Source organism: Chelonoidis abingdonii, chromosome 16 (genome assembly GCF_003597395.2).
Source record: "Chelonoidis abingdonii isolate Lonesome George chromosome 16, CheloAbing_2.0, whole genome shotgun sequence".
Lineage (NCBI taxonomy): Eukaryota > Metazoa > Chordata > Testudines > Testudinidae > Chelonoidis > Chelonoidis abingdonii.
In genome coordinates, this window is record NC_133784.1 from 11,520,479 (window position 1) to 11,537,627 (window position 17,149).

The following is a 17,149-nucleotide window of genomic DNA, read 5'->3' on the forward strand; positions in this document are numbered from 1 at the left end:
CTCTGTTAGGTGTGATTTAAGACCAGATGAGCTAGGGAGGGAACACTGCATTTGAGGATCCAGCCAGAGTTCGGGCATGTGTTAGGCACTGGCCATAAGGACTGAGGTAGCCATGTGCATGCCCAGCAACAGATGTTATAAGTGCCTCAGGCAATTCAGGGGTGGAAACTTAGGCACTGAGGGAGTTAAGGTGCCTAGAGGGTTAGCTGGGGGTTTTCAGGATCTACATTTTGCGTTTAGATGCCTATATCCCTTTTTGGGTGTAATCCTTACTGGCAGGAGAGCTCTCTCATCAGTTCGTAATTTGATCCACTCTCATTCTTATTCTTAAGTGGATTTAGTAAAAATGTATTGGTCCTTTGTGTTAATCTTTTACAGCTCAGTGCGAAGTATGGCCCGGTTTTCACAATATACGTGGGTTCACTGCGGGTTGTGGTGCTGTATGGACAGGAGGCTGTGAAGGAAGCTCTGATTGATCAAGGGGACGAGTTCAGTGGAAGAGGAAAACTGGCACTGGCGGACAAGCTTGCCAAAGGAAGAGGTACATTTCTAACAACTTCGGCATGTAGCGCTGATGTTCTCTGTATGTGGAGAACATGACTGAGAAGACAGCTCGTGTTTCACTTAGCTCTGTTCTTTGAAGGATTACTAACTTTACCCACCTATTTATGTCCCAGTGTATTTCTTATTTTTACATGGTACCAATATATGTACTTTGCTCTAATTACTGTGACAGTTTACACTGTGTTGGAGAACAAAGTACAGCCATTGGGCATGGCCCCCAATGAAATTATTTTTCTTGTTCATAATTGCTATAAACAGGAATGAGATTAATGTGTGGGATTTTGAGTTACGTGCACATATCAATGTAATGTAGTGTCTCCAGTAGAACACACATACAATAATGTTTGTGTTCACATTGAAACTTTCATTGACCAATATTTCCTTAGGTTAGAAATTTAGTAAATTTAGTCTGCCCTCCCCCCCCTTCATTCCTGTCCTCCCTTTTCCAGGCATTATATTCAGCACTGGGGAGCGGTGGAAACAGCTTCGCCGATTTGCCCTCACCACCCTCAGAAACTTTGGGATGGGGAAGAAAAGTGTTGAGGAAAGGATCCAGGAGGAAGCTCGTTTTCTGGTGGAAAGGCTCAGAAACACACACGGTGGGGAATTGCTGCATGTAATTTGGAAACTGAGTCAGCTAAAGACTCTTGTCTTCTTTTATTTTGTGATATTAACTTTGGTTCAAACACCTTATAATTCAAGCCCAGGGGTGGCCAACCTGAGAAGGAACCAGAGAAGGACCCAGAATTTACCAATGTACATTGCAAAAGAGCCATAGTAGTACATCAGCAGCCTCTCATCAGCTCCAGCCCCCAGCGCCTCATACCTGCCTGCAGCCCATCCAGTCAGCACCTCCTGCCTCCTGCAATCATATGTTTTGCATGCTCAGGAGGCTCTGTNGGAGAGCCTTCATGTGATGATTAATTTTTGTGCTCTGTCACTGAGTACACAAGAGGCAAACAAAGGTTCGTAGGAGTTCATTCCTAGTTAGTTAATATTCAGTAACCTTTGTTAGCCCTAGATAATCTTGTTGACCCAGAAGAATTGAGAGCTGCAATTGGCTAATTGCTTTTACTTGCCGTTTTACTTTTGCACCACACAATATATAAAAGGTGGGTTCTGAAAGACAAAGTAACCCCCTGTTAGAACCCAGAATAATTTTACAATGGAACCTCTGGGAGCAACAACTGTTTTCTTGCTGATTTGTGTCTCTTGCTTTCTTTTCCTTTCAGCATGGAGAAAGATGTCTGGAAATGGAAAGCTGCCGCCTGGCCCTGTTGCTTTTCCCATCATAGGGAACACGCTGCAGCTGAATACGAGGAACTTGCCTCAATCTATACATGAGGTAAGGGGGATTTCTCCTTATGCAGGGCTTTGGCTCAGTTGGACATTAAGCAGAGCCAGGGGAAAGAGAACTCTGAAATTTCTGGGGATTGCGCAGTGGCTCAACTCCTTATGTTTAAGGCTGAATATTTTTTCCACAGAAATATTTAGTCTTGAATGCTAGATACAACCTGTTTCTGGCAATATGTTATTTTTCTGATAATGTGTCTTATTCACAGGTAAACCAGAATACTCCCTCTCAGCTGTGCTGCAGCCTATACAGGTTATCCTGCAGTGGGGAGTGTGGCTGGTGGGTTAAGCAGGGAAAAGACAGACAGCAGTCTGGGGTTCTGGTCCCAGGTCTGTAACTGATGCCACATAGGTGCCTGGGGAAACGACTGAAGTTCTTTGTGTATTTCCCACTCGTAAAATTGATCTAATGTTACTTGCCTTCTTTACAGGACAAGGGTAAGGCTTAGGTTGTTGCTTTACTCTGTAAAGTTGACATATCCTCCCGGGTGGAGATCCAGAAAGAACAGTGATAGAAGAAGGGCACTCCTCCCCACACACACCCAGGGGTGAAATTGCCTGATGGGAGGACTCAGGCCCAGTGTTCTGGTGGACTTACCTTTCCTTGGCAGCTGTTCCAGAGAGAGAGTGAGACTGGCTCTGTATCCTAGTGGTTAGGCGTAGGCTGCTCGCCCAGGATGTGGGAGACCCATGTTCCTTTTCCAATTATAATTCACTTATTGATACGCAATGGAACGGCTTCAACAAGAAAGTCCTTTTCCAGAATGACCCATAGTGTGGTGGTTTAGGCCTGGACACACTCGATGGAGAGAAGGGAGACCTGGTTTCAGATCCCTTCTTCACATCAGGTATGGGGGGGAATTAAACCCGGCTCTCCCACATCCCAGGTGACTACCATTCCCACTAAACTAACAGTGATGCGCGGGGGTTGGGGGGGAACCTCCTCCTCCTCCTCTTCTGGCACCTGGTGTATGGAGTTTCTACTACTGTTTAGGTGTGATTTTAAGACCAGATGAGCTAGGGAAAGGAACACTGCATTTGAGGATCCAGCCAGAGTTCGGGCATTGTGTTAGGGCAACTGGCCATAAGGACTGAGGTAGCCATGTGCATGCCCAGCAATAGATGTTATAAGTGCCTCAGGCAATTCAGGGGTGGAAACTTTAGGCACTGAGGAGAGTTTAAGGTGCCTAAGAGGGTTAGCCTGGGGTTTTCAGGATTTACATTTTTGCGTTTAGATGCCTATATCCCTTTTTGGGTGTAATCCTTACTGGCAGGAGAGCTCTCTCTATCAGTTCGGAATTTGATCCCACTTCTCCCTCATTTTACTCTAGTGGATTTAGTAAAAATGTATTTGGTCCTTTGTGTTTAATCTTTACAGCTCAGTGCGAGTCTGGCCGTTTGACAATATACGTGGGTTCACTATGCGGAGTTGTGGCTGCTGTATATGGACAGCGAGGGCTGTGAAGGAGCTCTGATTGTCAACGGGGACGCGTCAGATGGAAGAGGAAAAACTGGCACTGGCGGACAAGCTGCCAAGAAGAGGTACATTCTAACAACTTCTGGCAATGTAGCGCATGCAATGTTCTCCTGTTGGTGTGCAGAGAAACATGACTGAGAAGACCAGGCTCGTGTTTCACTTAGCTCTGTGGGCTTTGAAGTATACTAACTTTACCCACGTTATTTATGTCCCAGTGATATTCGTTATTTTTATATGGTACGCAATATATGGTACTTATGCTCTAATTACTGTGACAGTTTACACTGTGTTGGAGAACAAAGTACAGCATTGGGCATGGCCAAGGAATTATTTTGTCTTGTTCATAATTGCGTATTAACAGGATGATTAATGTGTGGGAGTTTTGAGGTACGTGCACATTATCAATTAAATGTTAGTGTCTCCAGTAAACACACATTATTTGTGTTCAATTGAACTTCTCACTTGACAATATTTCCTTGGTTAGAAATTTAGTAATTTAGTCTGCTCCCCCTTCATTCTGTCCTCCCTTGTATTCCAGGCAATTATTATTCAGCACTGGGGAGCAGGTGGAAACAGCTTCGGCGATTGCCCTTCACCACCGTTGAAAACTTTGAGGATGGGGAAGAAAAGTGTTGAGGAAGGATCCAGGAGGAGCTCGTTTTTGGGGTGGAAAGCTCAGAAACACACACGGATGGGGATTGCTGCATGTAATTTGGAAACTGAGTCAGCTAAAGAGACTCTTGTCTCTTTTATTTAGTGATATTACTTGGTTTCAAACACCTTATAATTCAAACAGGCGTGCACTGAGATGGCAACCAGAGAAGGACCCCAGGAATTTACCACTGTACATTGCAAAAGAGCTCATGAGTAGTACACTCAGCAGCCTCTCATCACTCCAGCCCCCAGCGCCTCATACTGCGCAGCCCCATCCAGTCTCAGCACCTCCTGCCTGCAATCATATGTTTTGCATTGCTCAGGAGGCTCTGTGGGGAGGGGGACAGAAAAGGCTGGCAGCTTTGGGGGAAGGAGCAGGGGCTTTGAGGGGAAGGTGTGGTGTGGGGGCAGACAGGGTATTGAGGCAGTGAGAACCCTAGGCATATTGGAAAGTTGTGCCTGTTAGCTCCAGCCCGGAGCCAGCGCCTATGCAAGGAGCCACAAATTACTTCCTCTTCTGAAGAGCGCAATGCGCTTTCGGAGCACAGTTGGGCCATCCGCTGCTCAAGCCATTACTGCCATATACCATCTGTGTTAATGTAAGGATGTGACAAAAGTTCCTGGATGGACTTTCTGGCTGTTATTTTCCCATGTTTTTCTACCCTCTGATCTGTGGCTATTGGGCAAATGGAAATGTTTGTCCAGAGTAGGCAGAAGCTAACACAGTAAACCATGTTAGAGTGGATTAGTTTATCTTCAGTGTGTTGGGCTAATAAGACACCCAGGCCTACCGCTTCCTTATTCTGATTTTCTTCTCTTGCTAGATGTCTGATCAAGTTGCACCTACACTTGTACGGGGATGCCTCCAAATATATCACTGTTTAATTTACAGTGCTTTCTAGTGATGAATATTATTTTTATTTATTTTATTTATTTATGTGTTCTATAGTTTCTAGAGGTCCAGCCAAGATGGGCTCCTTTTGACTAGGTTGTGTTACAAACGTGGAGAACGTCCCTGCCGCCAACGCAACTTGTACATATTAAATACACATGAAGAAGAAAAAGTGGAGAAAGGAAGAATTATTTTTTCTCTTTTAGGATGGGGCAACGAGACAGAGAGAGATTAAGTGCTGCTCGAGGTCACACTGGAAGTTTGGACAGAGTCTTGGGAATTGTCTCCATATTTCCTAAGACCACAGGCACTGCCATACCACAGACCATCCTGCCTTCTTGCAATATACAGTGCAACATTTAGTAAATGAAGGTTAGACTCTCCATCTGGGGTTGAATTGTGTGTAGTGAGAGGAGAATGCGTGGAGAACCTTCGCCACCCCATATATACAGACACAGACAGAGCTACTTTACTGCTGTTGGCACTTGTTAATCCTGAGCCAAGGCAGTGCTCCTGTAGATATGAACTCATAAAGATCTGCGTGGTGTGAGGACAGAGGCTTGAAGTAAGCCACTGTAGTAGTGGCAGCACAGAGCCTTGCCCTCTTAAATTTGCCCTGAGCCTGCGCTTCCCATAGTCCCTACCTCTGCAGCTGGCCTAGGTGCTCCGTTGGTGCAGTTTAACAGGGATGTGAGACCGCTCCTCAGTCCGGCTGCTGACTGCAGCGGAGCGCCTAGGCTACTTAATATCTTGATTTAAAGGAGCCAGGTATTATAAAGCCTGCTCTTCCCAGTCAGGTCAGCGTACCGGTAAGTCCTTTAAGTTACTTTCACCCCTGGTGAGGGACATGAGGCGAGAACACACTGGATGGAGAAAATGCTGCTTCTGGATGTTCTCCCTGTGCAATGTGGTCTCAAGTCAGAGGGCTGAAGTCTTGTAGACAATTGCTTTGAATATTGTATTGGTCCCGCTGCATTGTAGGAGTTTGTGATGATGCTACAAGCAATGGCTCAGGTAGAATCCTCTCAATGCAAGATCCTCTTTTGAAAGGAATACTGTCTGTTAGGCCTGTGTAAGGAGCCCATGGCAGACAGGCAGGTGTCACTTAGAGAGGGACCCATAGAGGGACCAATGATCCCTATTCAGACCAGAGTGTGTCCAGCAGACAGCAGCAAAGGAGACAGTGTGAAAACTGATTCCTAGCAAAATGGGGATAATTATTTAATATAAATTTACAGAGATAGCATTGGGGAAGCTCTATGTGGAGAGTGAGGGAAATATCAGTGTTATTTTTCATGTGCACCTCAGTTTAGCTGTGTGATATTATCCTACCTGGCTGTACTGAATTACATAAAAGGAGGCTGAAAGGGGGACATTAAGGGGAAATGAAATAATAGCAAAGGTAAGTACGGTCAGAGAGAATACCAAGAGTAGTAATGGAGAAGTTGTTAATTTGAGAACACCCCCAGCGTAGCTTCAGCTGTTTGGAAAGTATTATCTTCCCAGACAGAAACTCGCATCCAATAGGGATACTAAAACCTTAAGGATTTTCACCCAAGCAGGAAGGGGGTTGAGTGAGATGGAGGTAACTGGGCTGAATGGAACTTAGCAAAGCTTGCAAGGAATGATTGTTTAGATAAAAGGAATGTGTGTAGAAGCCTTTATTGTTTCTAGTTTTGGCTCTGTGTGCTGCATACCTTTGGGAGGATAATTAACACTTAGTTTTGGAGAAATTGTTTTTGAGTCACTTTGATCCCCTGCTGGTCATAGGTCCCTGGAGGGAAAGGGCTCACAGGTGTCCAGCACAGGGCAGCCTGTCATGCTACCATAGTTGGGATGTAGTGAGTCTGCTGCCCAGCTAGCCAATCCAGGGGTGGTTGGACTGAGGGGTTCCTTCCATTCAGAGAGGGGCAGGAACTCAGGCCTGTCACCTGAGGGAGGCTCTTGAGAGGGACTAAAAAAAGTCTAAAGCCCAGTTTACCCTGGAATTATTACGCCATAACTCACCCTCCCCAGTGAATATTAGGGACTGCCCTCTTGGTCTGGGGCCAGGACATCCAGAACGTCCCAGTAACATCAATGGATGTGATGCTGTAGGTGAAAATACTGAATTAAAAACTGGACTTTGGTTTGGTTTTATTGCAGAGCGACCCTTTGACCCCACCATCCCTCTCACCCACGCTGTCTCCAACGTCATCTGTTCCGTTGTCTTTGGAGACCGATTTGACTATGAAGATCAGAAGTTTCTGACATTAATTAAGCTCACAGAGGGAAACGATGAACTCTTTCGCTCTTTCCTGGCACAGGTGTGTTCAGTGGTTTTTCCCACTCTTCTCCTTTATAAAGGAGGAAGGGACAGAGATTTCTTTCTTTTACCATTCATTCTCCTTAAACAATTGTTATTTCAGATTCCCATAATGTTCCTATTCTCCTCATTAGGCTGCCGCTATTACCAATTCCAGCCTCAAGCTTGTTTCTGAGGATAATTTAAATTCCCACACAAAACACTTCATTTGCTCAGAATTAAAACATTAGCATCCAAACTGTTGCAGTTCACATGCCTTAGTATATTCACAATGGGATACCTGAATATGGTCTCATTCCTCACCTGCAAAGCAAAATCTTTTTCATTTCCGGTACACAGCCACTCATATATCCCATTGCTGAAAACCTCACCAAATGCACAACAGTCAAACTCAGTGGAAATTAACTGAGTTATAGCAGCAGAGAATTTGGCCCCTTCACTCCAACTGGAGGAAGACTAAGATTTCTTTTACTTGTATAGTCTATAATGTTTTATTTCTGCCTACGAAAATCTGTATTCCGAGTTAGGTTTGGAAACTTGAGTGTGATTTTCAAGAACAGCATGTGAATATTGGGGATGGTTTTATGCTGGAGATAATGGAGCTTATTGTAGTGAATAGAACTGAGTGTCACTGCAGTTTATGTGAGGAATAGGTGTGTATTGAGTAGAATGAGTTAGTGAAGCTGGGGAAGTTCTTTAGAATCCATTAGCACAGGAACGTGGCACAGAAATATTGTATTGTGCTGCTGTAACTGAGTCAATTGAGTCAACTGATTATTCGTTGTGTCCAGATTAAACTAAGATGTGCTTTTCCTTCCATCATTCTAGCTGTACAATTTTTTCCCAACTCTCATGGATTATATCCCTGGGCCTCACCAGCAGTTAATTAAAAATGCGGAGGAATTTAAAAGGTTTGTTCTGGCGAGGGTGAAGATGCACAAAGAGTCTCTGGATCTTAGCTGCCCTCGAGACTTCATTGATGCTTTCCTCATCAAAATGGAACAGGTAAGTGAGAGCAGCAGCCCTTCCCCTTTGCTGTGGAGTGGGTTATACCTATCATGGGTATTTATCACTCTGTACAAGACTCAAATTTAGATCAGGTCTCTGCCGCTGGGGTTTACATTCTAAAAGCCAAGCCCTGCTCACCTCATTTGTGTGAATAGTGTAGATGTTTCTAGGTCTCAGAGCCTGTGCTGCACCCCAAGCCCATATGCCTACACTGCAATATTATAGCCCCTCAACCTGATCCCCACAAGCCCGAGTCAGCTGAATCAGGCCAGTCGTGGATTTTTAATTGCAGTGTAGATATGTCTTAAAAGGACAAAGCACCCAAAGCAGGTATCAACAGCACTTGGCAATGTGTACATTAGCTCTGTTGGAGGTTAGCCATTGAAAGGGTTTTATTTATAAGGTGGACAGAGGCACTTTTACTGGTATGTGTTAGCATCAGTGGGATTAGCAGGAGAAAACAAATTCTAATGGCTTCCTATGCCCACACCCACAGACCTAACCTATTACCAGCTTTTTTGGAAACCCCTCCTGCTAATCTTCTGCAATATTTTACAGCAACAGCCTATTAGGTGTTCTTCCACTGCACTCCTCGGTCAGCAGATAGCCAGGCCATCTGCATTTTCAGTGGGGATCTCACTTCCTTTGGAGCATCAGACTCAGTCCTTCTGGCTCCAAGGCTAAAAATTGGTTAGAGACATTTGGTTTCCTTTCTGTTTCTAAGTTTTCAAGGGCATTAGTGCTGCCCATCCAAACAAAATATGAAAGCAAAGGGAATCAGCAACAACAGTTAAAAATACAGATGAAAACTAACCAGGTAAAAGTAAAGCTCCAATTCTCCTCTAATAGAAAAGACCATATATTTCCACAGCAATGACCCAAAACACCCCTGCAGTGCTACTGCAATCTTCAGGGCTGTGGCCCATTTTTTATAAGGATTTTTATAAAGATGGCAGGTGGGACACAGAGCAGGTAGAAATTGAGAGACTTTGAGCCTGTATGAATAGATTCCATTCTCTTACAGTCAATGATCAAACAACCATAACAAGTTTCTCTGCAGGAACGTCAAAACAGCCAGTCGGAATTTAACACTGATAACTTGGTAAGAAGCACATTGGATTTATTCTTTGCTGGAACGGGAACATCCAGCACCACCCTGAACTATGCGCTCCTGATTCTTCTGAAATACCCAGAAATAGAAGGTACTGTACAGACACACACAATTTTAAGTCTTGGAGAGATGAGGGGTTACATGGCTCAAGGGATCTCTAATGGATACAGACCCCTGTCCCTTAAGTCATTAGATCAAATCTGGCTTGGGCTGGAAGTAACTGACATTACTGCTGTGTGCAAGCTGTTTGCTGGTTTATGTGAAACTGAGATGTGTTTGGGGATGGGTGTTTTAGTTCAATTTGCGTAGACAGGTGTCCACATTTGAAAAGCATCATCACAACTGTCATTACTCAATCTCCTCATGGGTGGTCTCAGCACAGAGTCCTCAGCCTGAGTAAGTCATTGTGACTGGATTCCTTTCTCACCTCCCAGTCCAAGTTAAGGCTTTTGGGCTGGGAGAAAGTGTGTGTGTTTGTGCAGGAGAAACCTGTGCTGCCACTGACAAGAAGGTACCAAGTTTATGAGTAACAGGAGCCTTGGTATTCCAGGGCTGTCAGGTGGCCCCCTCTCTGACAGGATCCCTGCGGTACAACCTGGAACTGGAGTACCATTGTTCCCCCCTTAACTTTCCAGCCTGGGCTGTCTTTCATAATGCTTTGCTAGTGACAGGCAGCAAACCCCTTCATGAGCTGTTATCACTGAGTACAATAGCATGTGGAACCCCACACCTTAGTAAATTGCATGAATGTTCCCTGAGCCATTCACGAATCACACACAGAAAGGCACCAGCAAATCTCCCAAGCCCCCAGCCTTGTATCTCTGAGCCGTACCGTCTTGTCGTGGTCAGAAGCCTGACCAATGTAAGTTCATTACCCAGTCCACCCCTTCCTTGATGTGGAGAGGACATGCACTAGGCTTTGTAAACTGAGCTGAGATTTCCCAAGCACTTCAACCAAAACACACTGTTTTAGGTAAAATATAAAAGAGGTTTATTAACTACAGAAAGATAGATTTTAAGTGACTATAAGTGACAGGCACAAAAGGTCAGAGAAAATTACCAAAGAAAATAAAAGTTAAGCACACAGTCTAAATCTTGAACCTTTTTAGACTATGCAGCGTTTGGATCAAGCCATTTTTCTCACCCCACTGGATGCTGCAGGTAGATTACAATCCTTAATTCACAGGCTTCCCCTTTAAGCCTGGGACCAGTCTCCTCAGTTCAAGGCTTGGTCTTCCCAGTATTCTTATTGCTTCCAGTCTAGGTAGGGAGGAGAAAGGCAAAAGCATGATGCCACTGTCCCCTAATTTGTATCCGCAGTCTGTGTGCCTGGAAAATACTAGCTCAGATATGTCCAGATGGGCTTTGCTGAGTCACAGAGTGGAGCAATCCCCCATTGTGTGATGCTTGTGCAGCTCTCTTACAGCCAGAGATGAAAGTAAGCCGGTCTGGTCTGGTAAGGCGTACCGGCAAGAGCCAGTACGCCGTGCTGGACTGCACCGGCTTCCATGGTGGGGATTGAAAGGGCTCTGGGCTGTCTGCGGCTGCGGGCAGCCCAGAGCCCTTTAAATCCCGGCCATGGCTCCAGCAGCCGGGGTAGGGCTGGGATTTAAAGGGCTCAGAGCTCCCTGTGGCTGCAGGCAGCCCAGAGCCCTTTGAATCCCGGCCGCGGCTCTGGCGGCTGGGCTGGGGCCAGGATTTAAAGGGTTCGGGGCTCCCCTCAGCAGCAGGAGCTCTGGACCCTTTAAATCCCTGCCCCAGCCCCACAAAGCTCAAGGTCCCCCCGGCGGCAGGAGCCCTGGGCCCTTTAATTTGCCCCTGAGCCCAAGAGGGGGCTCTCAGCCACCTCTTCAGCTGGGAGCCCTTAGTTGATTTAAAGACCCTGGGGCTCCCAAGCCGGTGCCCCAGGGCCTTTAAATCTTGAGAGGACACGCCTCTTCCAGATGAGGCCACACCCCCTCAGGACTCCGGCAGTACCGGTAAGTCCTGTAAATTACTTTCACCCCTGCTTACAGCACTGTAAATCCTTTGTTTAAAAGTCCCCCGCTGATTAATGGTAATTTAACACCTTCCTGGGAGTGGATCCCCTCCTTTGTTGTCACTGGAGAACTGGCAGTGGATGACTCTCAAGCTTACAACATATTTCAATAACAACCATAAAGCAAAATCTCCTAATTTCATACAGATACAGAGTGCCAGACCTTCCCCTCAAATAAAGGCAAGTGTTAGAGATTTATCAATACCCAGCTAATATCCAGTGCTAATTCCCACCTCATGGGCTTCTTCCAAGCTCATGTGGATGATTGACTGGAGTGTGTGGGGGATTTTAGGCCTCAATCTCTTGCACAGCAGTTAGTTATATGCTCTGGTGATAACATGACATTGTGCTCTTTTATAACATAACCAGTTATGAACCATATCACTGTCCTAATAATTACATTATTGGCATTTTATCCTCAATACCATATACAATAGTTTCTGTAACCCAAAACTGTTATATTGTTATAACTCGTTATATTACCAACATGTATCTGCTGAATTGTGTGCATTTCTGACCATGTAACAGAATGGGGGCAAAATTATGGGAATCCTGTTCTTTAGCTTTATTGTTAACCTTGTTCATTTGATGACAGAGAAAGTTCATGAAGAGATTGACCATGTGGTTGGCCGAAGCCGAAGCCCCTGCATGGCAGACCGAAGCCAGATGCCCTACACAGATGCTGTGATACACGAGGTGCAGAGATTCATTAACCTTGTCCCATTGAATGTCCCACATGCAGTGACCAGAGACACTCATTTCAGACAATATGTTATCCCAAAGGTTAGTTCTCAATGTTTCTCTGAAAAATCCAGTTCTTCTACCTTTTCCTTTTGTCAGTTTTGAATTATTCACAACAGAAATGTTTGCCTCTAAGTGTGCATTAGCTTCCCTCTTTTTGGGAGCCTCTTTTGGGAGGTCAATTTCTGAGATGGTTCCATCTCCACCAATCTTTAGATATGCTGAGGTGTTAATATACACCACAACCCACAGTGAGCACATCCTAGGTTGCTAACTGAATTTCACTTTGAGTTGTATAGGGATTTTTAGCATAACCATATTGTTAATTAGTTATGGGGAAACTATTGGTGTGATGACTAAACTATAAAGACAAGGGAAACTCAAATGCTTCCAAATAGCATCTAAGACTAACACCTAACACTTCTGGATCTTAGCCAGACTTTTCCAAACCTCTTGGATGTAGAAACCAGGGTCATAATCTAATGGGAGCAGCTTTTCTTATGAAATTCCAGGATCTAGTTGTTCCAGATGGGCTGCAGTTTGGTGGGGTTACCTTTTCTCATGGAATCTGAGTATTTCTAGGTCTGGTTGAAGGCATGAATTTCCAGGGGATGCAAGGAAATGAAAGAAAGAAAAATGTGTCCCACTAACCGGCTCAGTGAATTCTGGAGACTTTTTGGTTTCAACAGTATCCATTTAAACGTTCTTTATCTGTGTTTGTAAATCAGGGCACCACTATATTCCCTGTTCTGCAGTCGGTCCTAGGTGACAGCAGAGAATTTCCAAAGCCAGAGCAATTTAACCCAGGACATTTCTTGGATGAAAATGGTGCCTTTAGGAAGAGTGACTTCTTCATTCCTTTTTCTGCAGGTAAAAAAAGCCATGTTTGTTTCAGGTTCCAGACCATTCTCTCTTAGCTTTGTCTTGAGTATACAAAGAGTTCTCAAACTGTAGTCTGCAGAGCCTTTTTGGGCCATCCCTGAAGCAGAGCCTCTCACAACAGCGAAGCAACTGTTGGTCTCCAGTCTCTTTTTTAACTAATTGAACATGCACTACTCTCAACTCTGCCTGGCAACTTCACATCTTCCTTTGTCTGTCTGTGTCAGCTCACCGTGGACGAATTGTGATTGAATGTGCATGCAAAAGTGAAATTGAAGGGAGTAACGTGCAACAGGGCAGAAGCCATCTGCATAGTCACCTGGAGAGAGATCAGTATGGGTTGCTTAGCTTCTCAACTTTACTCCAATCAGTGAAGATCCCTACACTCTGTTAATAAACCCTGTATGCTGTTCTCCTCCATTCTGCTACTCAGCATGCCTGCACCTCGCTATCTGTTAATTCTGCCTTCCACTCAAGAACCACTGTGTCATTCCTCCCTTAAACATGTTACCTGGCTCGGGACTTGCATTAACTATTATCAAACCCCACATCTGCCCATCCGTCTCCACATACTGGTATTTAAAAAGCTACTTACTCTATGGAACGCAGCCTTTAAAATGATCTGTGAGTGGCTTCTTAAACCCCCAAATAATATAAAACTTAATCCTGCCTTGAATGCAGCGGACTGGACTAGATGACCTCTCAAGGTCCCTTCCAGTTGTATGATTCTATGAAATGCATTTATACCTTCCTGAACTCTGAGAGATGGCCATTATCCTCCATGTAGTGACCCTGAATCACTCTGTGCATCTAATTTTAATTTGGAGGTTTACTTCCATTGTAACAGTATTTAACATATTTTGAAAAGAAAGATCTCCTGCATCTCTTTGATATTCCTTTTTTATTGCAGGGAAACGGATTTGTGTGGGAGAGGCTCTGGCTCGGATGGAGCTATTTTTGCTACTGACAACGATTTTGCAGAATTTTACCTTGAAATCTCGCATTGACCCCAAAGACATTGATATAACTCCGCTACCAAGTGCAGGGATAAGTGCACCAAAACCATACCAGCTCTGTGTTTTGCCTCGATAAAGACCATGAAAAGTCATCTCCGTGTCCTACACCAGTAGTGAATTTGATTGTCTATGATCCTGGACTCATTAGTACAGTGACAGAAATGAACTCACTGTCTCGAAACAGAAAGCTAAATAATCTGGCTTTTTAAGTAACTGTGATGTAACAAAATTAAGTGCAATACCAAAAAAATAACATAGGAATGTACAATAAGCAGCAATGTTCTCAGACTGTCTCAGGTGTGAATCTGTTCCTGACATAAGCTGGGTATGTTTTCAGTTCATTTGTGGTGCAGTTGACAACAATGGAAACTACTTTTGACAGCCATAAATGCTGCCACACCCATCTCCCCTTTGCTTTATCTCATCAGCTCATCCTCCATGTCCTGGTAGCTGCAGGTTTGTGTAGCTCCTTGTGTGTTACCTGGTGACATGAAATCCCAAACTAGCGGAGCATAGTTGGGAGTCAGGCATGATCCTTTTCCTTAAAATCTATGATTCTCCGTCTACTTGTTTGATTCTGCTATCGTGAGACTTGGGCTTCTACTCTCAGGGTGTGCAGTTCTAGAAGGAGAGGTGTGTCATATATAATAGCAGTTAAAAGGAAAAAATAAATGCAACCAAGCCTTGTAGATATCACATATTATAACATATGGTATTATTGTTGTATAATCTTAATTTAATCTATTTACAGACCATTCTCATTGGAATGTTATAACATTCTAATATATTTAACTCTGTAATCAAGCAGACTTCGCTAGGCAACTGTGTCCCTGTTCTAGCATTTACAGCTTTGTTATATATACCAGCAACTTAACATTAAATTAAGTAATAAAGATGGATGGAAAGAGTGAATTCACTTTTGTGAAAAATTCAAGTTGGGGAGAATTCTATCCTGAATTGGTACAAAAAGCAAAGTTTGGCAAAATTCATAGACATAAAATTACACAATTTTTCATTTTGGAACACCAAATATTCCTGCAATGAACATTTTAGTATTTCTGATGTGAAATGCTCCCTGGCTGGCGGGCTGCTCGAAGATGCTGGGGAGCAGGAATCTGGGCCGGTTTCCATGGAGCCATGACCTAAGAGCCCGGCGCTGCAGCAATATCCAGTGGACTGACAGGAAGCGGAAACTCGGCTGCCAAGCTCTTGCCATCAGTTGCCGAGGAGCAGGTGTGTGTGAATTGGCAGAGAGCTAGGCAGAGATGTCACAAACTAATGTTCCATGAATGTTTCACTGTTGATTAATTGCATTTTCAATTAATTGCCACCCGACCTGAGCTCTGAGCAGGATCATGGACCAGAAAAGGCCTATTAACCTTAGATGCGCACTGGAGGGAACCAGAGTGATAGGGCCCGATGGCAGGTGAATCTCGGCTGAGAGAGGAACTGGTCTCAGAGTGTAAAACAGTGAAAGCACAAATAGGCTGCAGGGTGCAGTCACTCCAGAAGGGAAAGGGAGTTGGCAGGTCAAGGAGGAAAACGGATGCGGGCAGTAATCCCTGGGTCCTGTCTTGGACTGGGGAGTCTGACAAGACCTAGAGCAGTAAAGTAGCTACAGGACATGGAGGAAACCGTGGTAAACTCAGAAATAGCAATGGGGTAGGAAGGTACAAGACAGGAGCGGCGCCAGGGTTTTTGGCCCTAGGCGCGGGCCGGCTCGCCGGTCCTGTGCTCTGGTGGAAAGTCCCGCAGGTGCCTGCGGATGCTCCACGAGCCACTGGAACAGCGGACCTCTGCAGGACACTGAGGAGGTCCACCAAACAGTCTGCTGCCCTCCCAAATCTGCTGCCTAGGCGACCGCTAGTCACTAAATGGAAGCGCTGGCCGCACAAGAACCAATAACTGGAGATCAGCCTGATCAGACCTGGCTTGCTAGTCATCGGGTCTGCACCCTTTATTTACAAGGGGCTAGTAACAGTTTCCACTCTTGAGGTCTGATCAGCCAATCAGAGTAAATTGTGGTGATGTAATGCTTATGATTGGACAGCCTGCTTTGATGTGGGGAGTTTCTGTGGCATTGGACTGAGCTAGAGTTCTCCCTACCCTGCTCATTCATGTAATTTCAATTTAGCTCAGTGGAATTAAACTTTCACTTAATAAAGATTCTCCTTATTTCTCCAGCTCACCTCCATGCTCCTACATATTTGTTTAATTTACTTATTTATTGAAGCTATCCGACACATTGCAGGTCAGGGATTGAGCTGGGTTGATGGTACCTAGGGCAAGAGAAGTTGTGCTATTGTCTATTTTTAGCCTGTTGATCAGACACCCTATGCTAGGGACCCTTACACCTACAGGCGTCACATATACATCACCCTTAGGAGACAGCATTAAATGCTCCCAATCTGTGTGCTTCCTTCTCCTCTCCCTTCTTTTCTCCTTCCATTGCTCAGTATCAAGTCATGTACTCTGCTGCCTCTGTACCTGGAGGGACCCCCTCCCTGTCTTCTTTCACCAAGGGCCTTCTCTGCTCCAGCAAATCTCTCCTTGAAAACCAATCCTCCCCTTTGCTTTTCCTCATCAGTCATCCTCCATGTCCTGGTAGCTGCCAGGTTTGTGTAGCTCCTTGTGTGACATTTCACCCTGGTGACATGAAATCCCCCAAATAGTGGGAGCAATAGTTGGGAGTCAGGCATGGATCCTTTTTTCCTTAAAATCTATGATTCTGTCCTTTCCCCTACTTTGTTTGATTTCTGCTATCGGTGAGACCTTGGGGTCTTCTTACTCTCCAGGGGTGTGCCAGTTCTCAGAAGGAGAGGGGTGTGTTCATATATAATTAGCAAGTTAAAAGGAAAAAAAATAAATGCAACCCAAGCCTTGTAGAATATCCATATTATAACATATGGTATTATACCATTGTTGTATAATCTTAATTTAATCTATTTACAGACCATTCTCATTGGAATGTTATAAACATTCTAATATATTTAACTCTGTAATCAAGCAGACTTCGCTAGAGGCAAGCTGTGTCCCCTGTTCTAGCATTTACAGCTTTGTTTATTATATACCAGGAACTATAACATTAAATTAACTGTAACTAAAGATGGA

The 17,149-nt window shown here is 44.6% G+C and overlaps 1 protein-coding gene across 1 annotated transcript in view; it reads left to right on the forward strand.

The window, feature by feature from the left end:
- Positions 1 to 14,425, forward strand: part of LOC116831254 (cytochrome P450 2H2-like) — a 44,367-nt gene extending 29,942 nt beyond the window's left edge. Inside the window, exons 6-13 of the mRNA XM_075073054.1 lie at positions 333 to 541; positions 1,014 to 1,163; positions 7,086 to 7,246; positions 8,074 to 8,250; positions 9,314 to 9,455; positions 11,998 to 12,185; positions 12,872 to 13,013; positions 13,933 to 14,425. Of these exons, the coding sequence (XP_074929155.1) occupies positions 333 to 541; positions 1,014 to 1,163; positions 7,086 to 7,246; positions 8,074 to 8,250; positions 9,314 to 9,455; positions 11,998 to 12,185; positions 12,872 to 13,013; positions 13,933 to 14,114 (1,351 nt within the window). The 3' untranslated portion in view covers positions 14,115 to 14,425. The remainder of the gene's footprint in view (positions 1 to 332; positions 542 to 1,013; positions 1,164 to 7,085; positions 7,247 to 8,073; positions 8,251 to 9,313; positions 9,456 to 11,997; positions 12,186 to 12,871; positions 13,014 to 13,932) is intronic.
- Positions 14,426 to 17,149: the final 2,724 nt, after the last annotated feature.